We start from the raw sequence: 8,346 nt of genomic DNA on the forward strand, positions 1-8,346 counted from the left end.
TGTAGAAACAGTAATACATGGTTCTTTGCATGGTGAAATGGTTCTTCAAACTGATGGACAATGTGTTGTTTGTGGTTCTATGGAGCATCAAAAAGTGTTCTGTTACTGTTACAATGTCAAACTTATAACAAGAGCAGAACCAAGTTTGTTGGATAGAACCATATACAACACATTCTCCATCGATCTGAAGAACCATTCACCCTGTAACGAAGCATGGGCTCTGTGAAATGTCGCCTCTATAATAAATAATGAAACGCAGTTGAAAAATCATCAGCTGGACTGATGCTTAACACGCTGTGAGTTACATATGAAGAAGCCAGGACTAAAGAAAAAAACTCTCTCATTCTGTCCAATGACAAGTTAGTATTCACGTCATCACCAGTAGCTGAGGAGAACATGAGAGAGGAGGTTGAAAGTGAACAAAGTGAAGTTAATGGCGGAGACCTATAGGCTCTGTGAAATGTCTCTTCTGTAATAAATAACTTGATTAAATGTCACAATCAGATAAAATACAGCCTAAACCCCTTATTAGCCATATCCAGAACTGTTGGTGGGGACTAAATGGCACTGGTCTTTGACACTGGTCTAGCCCAGAGGAGCTACAGACACCTGCAGAGGGCATGTGATTTCTTACAGGGTGTTTTTTTTTTTCCTTAAGTAATTACAGATGTTTTATTCTGAGCTCATTTAGACATAGTTTACTCATTTTTTACATACTGGAAGAACTAATAAGCATTGACATTATCTGCTATAACTAATTACTGAATTAAGATTTATTAGTTCAATTTTCTTTATTTGTTATCATTTTTAATGTAAAAACGCGAAATATTGAAGTTTTGAAATGAAGTAACTGAAGAGGTCCTTTTGTCCTGAAGCAGACCAGTTGTGTAGCTATTCCTGCAGGCTCCTGCAACGGCGTCACAGTGGAGTGATACAGTGTTTGTGAAAAAAACGTGATGTTATGGCGAAACAAGAGCGCGGTTACAACGCTTCTCAACCAATCAGCTTGCGTAGCCGGAACTAAGTGTTGTGTAAAATGTGATATTGCAACCAAATGATTGCACTTAGTATTTAACTGAAAGAATCTGCGCAGATAAGAGGCAAATTCAATAGTCACAAAAATGAATGACTTGACTTTTGACTTTTAGATAGCGTGAAATCTTATAATGTGGACCAAAGTCGTTTAACTATACATATTTTAGATGATTAAGAAATAAAATGAAAACAAATCTGTCCATGCATTTTAATTTTATCAGCATTATAATTATGTTTCAAAATAAGCCAGCAGTCCAGCCCTCACCTTTGGAGGTTTGCCAGCATGCAATACGCGTGTATAGTCAATAAGATGGTGAACAGCTCCCTCTGCTGGTAAACCTGTTCATTGCGCAGCAGATTTGCATTCTGTTTGTAATATGATCATTTTTCATGTCATTTCAAATGCTGTCAGGCAGATTATAAGTATGCACACTAACACTGGTGCACAGTGTTGCTGTGGTTTTGAGTAACACACATTCTGTTTAGGTGTGGGCATATTTATTTATATTATTAAAATGCATCATTACATGAATATTTTCTTTAATGGCTTTGCAGAGTAAAGATATTGTCAACATCACTGTCTCTGTCTGTGACTGATTCATTCTGATTTTTAGTCTCATGATGACCTGCTTTACTGCACTGACTCCAAATACAAATGTCACATCCTCAATCACCTGTACAGCTTTTGTTATCTACCTGAACTAATGTTGCAAAGATACATGCTGTCATATGCAAAAGTTATGGCACCCCTGGTCAAATTCCATGTATTTGTTGATTTTCTAAGTGTAAGTAAGTGAACACATCCTCTACAGAAACACACTACTGCACAAATACACAATGACTGTTTATGTGATTAACTTAATATATCAGGGAAAAACAAAACATCAAGGTTATGGCACAATTTATATGTTATGTTGTATTTTTTCTAATATGTTAAACAAATACATAGAAATTGTGCACTAAAGTTTGGAGAAGAATGTCATGTTTGTTCTCAGTAGGGTTCCCAACTTATTTGCACTTAGAAAATCAACCGTACTTCCTCCAACATCAGTTGAAAAAAGTCCTAATATCTTTTGTTTACCAAAAAAAAACTCTAACAAAAGGTATTGTCTGCCAAGTTATTGTCTGATAGAAGAGTATACAATATGTGGATCTGTGTTCATGTCAGCATGTCTTCCTGTCTTTTTGTTCTTCTTATTGGAGAACTGTAGAGCAGCATAGTTCACAGAGTCCCGGTCCTGCTCCTGCAATCATACAGAGGATAAGTATGAGATGATAAAGTAATGAGCCAGTTAAAACTAGATTTTTTCCTTAGAAAAAGCGTTTTTATCAGGTTGCTATTAAGTGTCATTTACATAACAATGACATAAGGCCTTCATGATATAAGGATTCTTTTATATTGCATTTGGTTCCATTTACTTATATTAAAAGTGAAGTAAGTTTTTTCCTTGTCCTGTAAAGTTATCATTTCGGAGATACGAGGTTTTGTCCTGACCACAGCGATATGCCACATTTTTAACCTATTCCGGATATTTCTTTGTTCTTGAAAATAAAGCTGATGTTGCATTTATTTATCATTGTTTTGTTGTTGTTGTTGTCTTTTTTTTAAATGTATGTTTCTACAAACACTATTTTGAAAAAAACATGGTACAGTAGGTAAAATGTAAATAAAACACAGCAATGAAAATCCTTTTTGATCTGTATTCAATTCAAAACAGTACAAAATCAAGATATGTAATGTTTCAACAAATTAACTTTCAATGGCCCCATTGTCATATTTTGTGCTTCATAATGTGCCACACGTTTTCAATGGGGGGCAGGTCTGGGCTGCAGGCAGGCCTGCTTAGCACTTGCAGTCTCTTACTATGAAGCCTTGCTGTCTTACAGTCTTAAACTTGCATTTGTGGATGCAGCGACAAATGATGTTTACTGACAAGGGTTTGTCAAAGTATGCCCAGGCCCATGTGGTCATATCCATCACAGAAACATGCCGAATTTAAATGCAGCGCTATCTGATGGGTTGAAAGTCATTCATCTGTGGTTTTCGGTCTTGCCCTTTACACACAGAGACGTCTCCAGATACTCCGAATCTTTAAATAATGTCATGCACTGTAGAGGGTGAAACACCTAAAATCCTTACAGTCGTGAATTGAGGAACATTGGGCCTCATTCACCAACCGTTCCTAAGATGAAATTTCTTCATAAACCCTAGTTACATAGTTTTCACGAAGATTCTGAGATTCACCAGTGTTTCCTTATTTGGGATTTTTTCTTAGGTAAGAACAGAATCTACACACTCAAAAGCACAAAGGTGAGAACGGTTCTGCGCTTTAAGAACTCATCATGAATCTGACGTAGACTTTTTCCTAGGACCTTTCTCAAGAACACGCTTAAGAAAAAAACAGGAAGATATTGGAGAATGAAGCCCACTGTTCTTAAATGGCTGATGGATTCCTTTAGTAAAGTGGCGAGCCTCGATCCATCCTTGTTTTTGTAACATTTAATAAACGTTCCTGGTCTTAAACTGACCCTATTCCAACTTTTTTGGAACATATTACAGGTCTCAATTTTCAGAATGAGCGCATATTTACAAAAGCTAATCGAGTTTAAAAGGTAAAGCATTAAATGTTTTGTTTTTATACTGTTTTCATTTAAATACAGGTCAAAGTTAATTTACAGACCACAGCTTTCTGTTTTAATTTGCATCGTATTACTGTCCCAAGTTTTGGAACTGGAACTGGAACAGGGTTAAATATTACAGAAAGTATATGAGTTTAGTTTTGATACACATAATTATGAAAGTATATGATTATGATTTTTGAGCATTCCTTACTTGAGCTTGGGCTCAAAGTAGTTAGGATTTGTGTTTTGTATCTACTTTATACCAGGTTTCATTCACTGTAAAAAACAAAAAAACAAAAAACAAATGGTGTCTCACCTTAAAAAAGTAAGTGAACTTGCTGCCATAATACTTTGAATTAATGAAACTTCATATAATACTTTAGCAAAACAAGTGTACTTACTTTTTTATAGTGTTCCATTTTCTGTACTTAAAATAAGATAAGTGAAACAAAGATAAATAAAAATAGATTAAAAGTCTCTATATACTTCATTAATTTTTCATCTTTTTTGCCAATATACACAGTCTGTGGGTCCTCTCTTGCTAAAACTGTGAAGAGTTTCTTCAGAAAAGTACAGTCATTTAATTTGAAAGCAAATATCCTTTTAGAACATATGAAGCACATCTAGAAGAGACAAAAGAACCAAAGATTCTAATTTGGGTACCTCATGCTCGTAAAAATATCAGAGATTGTACAGTGACAGTCATCGATTGATATGTCACGTTTGCTAGAGTGATTTCTCAAGTGGAAAACAAATGTATAGCTGTAAGTATGCATTATAACTATTAGGAGGAAATGCAAAACTACAAATAAAACATTGCTGGAAAACCTTGTAGTACTATTTTTATTGTTTTTAGTTTTTTTGTTTGTTCTTTGAAAATGCAATTTTCATAATTTGAAAATGCCAGCTCCTTTACATGAAAATTCATAGTAAACTGATGAATAAAAAAGGGTCCACAATTACTTGAAATAAATAATTGCTGCATTCAAATATAATTTACTACTAAAAAAAATACTAATTTAGCAATAAACGTTTTTGTTACAACAACATGCACATAGGACTTCACAAGTGGGATGGATGTAACTTATAGCAATTTGCTAATTGTGAGTGTGGTGGAAAATGGATATTGGCTTAAGAATATAAACTGAATATTTACATATACAGTGCCCACCAAAATTTCTGACACCTTCTTTAAATATGAGTATGGCCACAGTGGTTAGCTTCTCCAAAGGAGAAAATCTCAGACACACAAGAAATAAACAGTAAATTCAGTGATTGTAGTGAACAACAATATGCAGTAATAAATAAGAATCTTTTCATTTGCAATTAAGCAAAACTTTTAATAATACTATAACAAAGAAACTAAACAGTTAATGAGATTATAAATGTGCACCAGGTCATGACAAAATTAGTGTGTTTCAATTTGTGCTTGAATGAAATGAGGTAGCCTTTAATTTTAGAGGCCACTGTATCTTCTTTGTTTTTAAACATAAAAGTATTTTCAGTTTTACCTCATGTTCTTCAGCTTGAGTGGTAACGCCTAAAATACAACAGCAAAGAAAACATAGTTAGTTTCACTCTTTGTCTGGATTTTCCTTGGTTAGGTACACATGTACACAATGAATTTACATTAATATTTCGCAGTCATATGCAAAAGTTTGGGCACTCATATTTTTCATATTGGATAAATCTCATTAAAACTTAAGTATAAATAATATAATACATAAATAGCAGTATTTCACCTCTGTTTCTTTTTCTGTTCTTCACTATGATGAAGACCAGGACACTGAGCAGAATCACAGTCACTGCACCAAAGACCAGAATCACCATGAATAACACCTCACAACAAGCACAGTCTGGGAGAAGACATAAAGCCATTACCTTCAAACCGCATCATACATTGAGTTTAGAACAGAGTATGATCTATAAATATGATGTTAAAAGCATTTTAGAGAAGAGAGAAATGGCCAACCTTCCGCTCCGTCTGAGCTCTTAGGAAGTGTTTCAGGACTTGCTGAAAAAAGAGAGATTACTTTTTGAAACCTTGATCATTTCGAGGATGAACTACACAGTAAAATTCTTTATTTGAATTTCATAGAGCAGCAGCTGCTCTCTCTGTGGAAACATACCTTTGATTTGCAGGTGAGTTGTGTTGCTAAAGATCAAGTGGTCACGCTGTGTGAAGCTGCAGTAATAGAGTCCTGAATCAGACTGATTCACTGCGCTTATTCTGAGAGATGTGTTCTTGGTGTTCACAGTCATCACCATTCGGGCATTTTCAGTGAAGAAGTAACACTTTTCTGGTTGGCTTGAGGACATAAACTGTTTGCAGCCAAGAAGAACTGGTACAGAACTATTCCCTTGTTTATACCAGAATATATAGTCCGATCGGGTCAGGCTGTGTGGGCACCAGAGAGTGACATCATCACCAGGTTCTGCTTCTACAGTTAAACCAGCCTGAGAGCTCAAACACACTGACAGAACACCTGAAACATATGAAATAATACATATCAAAAATTACTTTGAATGCATTTGTGGTAGATTTGAGCTATTATTTTAGTTTAAGGTATCCAGTAAGATACATTTGTGACTAACCTTCCACTAAATTAAATCAAAGGTTAAGCATCTTGTATTACTGTCAGTAACAATGGTGAATTGCTGGAAATGCCTCTAAAATAGTTCTGTAAATGTCACAAAAGCAACCATTCAGGAAAGAAAGCATCTTTTTAAAATGTGCACTGTTCTGAATGATCAGTACTCAGGTTTCTTTAGGTTTCACATGGCATTAATTTAGAAACCTAGAAACCACCAGAAAAAGAGAAAGAAATAATCATGTTACAAATAACTGGGGGAGATTAATTCCTCTTAATTTCTATTAGGCTGTATTTTAACAGCATTGTTGTGGTCTACACAGCAAGTGTCTCTCACACTGTTCTACACTCCTTTGTGAATTTTGTAAAGCAATAAGTATTGTAAGATTATTAGTACTTACCCAAGAGCAACAGAGGCTTAATTCCAAACTGACCCATCGCTGTATCAGTCCAGAGACAAAGAGGAAATGTCTCTCTGATGAATCAAACGCTGCTTTATCTCTGAGTAGGAGGCGTGGCCTTTACCTTCAGCAGTTAAACTCCAAAAGTAAAAGTCTGATCCCAAATGCTACAAAGCAGCTCAGTCATTTATCTAGCGGACAAATACTCAATTAATCTGAAGCCAGACGCAGTAAGATTTCTCTTTGGTTCACTGCGTCCTCATCAGTGCTGGACTTGCTGGAATGCCCATCAATATTTGGCAATCATGTGTTTAGTTCGTCTGGTTTTATTCAAAAGAGGTTGTTGAACTCGTATAGTGAAGGGGGTGAAGAGATATAAACAAATTGTACAGACAATTGTATTTATTTTTTAGGCATTTGGTTTGTAAAGCAAAGTGAAGAGTGAGTCTGGTTAAAAACTCTGTTTTTATTGCAGCAAAAGGGTACAAAAACAGCAGGTGGTCACACATTTTGTACACATTTTCATTAGAAATGATATTTTCAATATAATATGATGTAGTATTTTCATGAATTTCAGAGTGGCAGCATGTACTTGAGCTGCATGGAAGCCACACGTTTGTGTGAGAATTATGTGAACATTGAGCTTTAGTGGAAGAGATAAGACAGAAAAATCTGACCTTTTTGTTCAAAGGCCTCACAAATTTGCTTAAATTTGAATTTAGACCTAGAAATAATACAAAATATTTAATATTTCTCTTTGATTGTACATGTCATTTGATTTTTTTATTTAGTGTAATACCAGATATTAAACGTTGAGTATTTGGAATGCTAATAAAAAAGAAAGCACTGATTTTTGGATCTACTTTAATTTGTTTTCACACAAAAAAGTCTACTAGATATTTAATGTTTTATCTTATGAATTTCATATTTTCTTATAAATGCACACTCATTCTGATTCACTCTTTCTCACTGGGGCCTGCAACAGGTTCCAACTAAAGTTTGGACAGTGGTAATGTAAGCCTAGAAACAATGTTAAATGTTCAGAAAGCATTTTAAAGAGGTGACATAATCATGCTTGGATATAAAAGAAGCTTCCAGGAAAGGCCGAGTCCTTTATGAGCAAAGATGAGGCCACTTTGCCAAAACCACATCTGCCAAAAATTAACCAGTTCAAAACTAATGCCACCTCAACAAGCAACTTGAGGGAATGAGGAGAAATCTCTATGTGTAAAGGGTGGAAAGTGAATGCCCGTGACCTTTGACCTCTCAGACAGCACTACATTAAAATCCAGCATGTTTCTGTGATGGATATCACCTTGTGGGCTTGAGAAAACTTTGACAAACCGTTGTCAATGACACCATCCATCGCTGCTTCCATAAATTAAGACACTATTCATAGTGGAAGTCATACATCAACAACGTCCAGAAACACTGCCGATCTCTCTGGGCTCGAGCTCATCTGGAATGAACTGATGCACAGTGGAAACATGTATTGTGGTGTGACAAGTCAACCTTTCATATTGTTTATGTTTCATAATAGTAATAGAATTATTCATTATAGTTACTGAATAAAAAAATCCTGCAGTTTACGAGGGTTATAAAATGAAATATCTATAGGTAATTTGGTCTGATAATACACTGAATATTCAAGGTGGACACTTTGATATTACTTTTTTGCAGTTTCATTTATTTTCGAA

The 8,346-nt window shown here is 35.1% G+C and overlaps 1 protein-coding gene across 1 annotated transcript; it reads right to left on the reverse strand.

Annotated features, from left to right (window-relative positions):
* Positions 1–2,153: 2,153 nt before the first annotated feature.
* On the reverse strand, positions 2,154–6,696 carry LOC118803035. The gene is made up of 6 exons (XM_036563529.1): positions 6,650–6,696; positions 5,787–6,143; positions 5,630–5,671; positions 5,400–5,513; positions 5,169–5,197; positions 2,154–2,279 (listed from the first exon to the last, which is right to left on the reverse strand). Exons 1-6 carry the CDS (start codon positions 6,684–6,686, stop codon positions 2,154–2,156), a joined length of 705 nt encoding a protein of 234 aa, XP_036419422.1. The 5' UTR covers positions 6,687–6,696.
* Positions 6,697–8,346: the final 1,650 nt, after the last annotated feature.

Source organism: Colossoma macropomum, unplaced genomic scaffold (genome assembly GCF_904425465.1).
Source record: "Colossoma macropomum unplaced genomic scaffold, Colossoma_macropomum, whole genome shotgun sequence".
Classification (NCBI taxonomy): Eukaryota; Metazoa; Chordata; class Actinopteri; order Characiformes; family Serrasalmidae; genus Colossoma; species Colossoma macropomum.

What these genes read in the sequence shown, in the direction of transcription:
- LOC118803035 (XM_036563529.1), bottom strand. Translation starts at nt 6,686, where the DNA reads ATGGGTCAGTTTGGAATTAAGCCTCTGTTGCTCTTGG. An exon ending in GAACAGAAAAAGAAACAGAG is followed by an intron (nt 5,198 to 5,399) that starts GTGAAATACTGC and finishes GTTGTATTTTAG; the next exon opens with GCGTTACCACTCAAGCTGAA. An exon ending in CTCAAGCTGAAGAACATGAG is followed by an intron (nt 2,280 to 5,168) that starts GTAAAACTGAAA and finishes GTATGATTGCAG; the next exon opens with GAGCAGGACCGGGACTCTGT.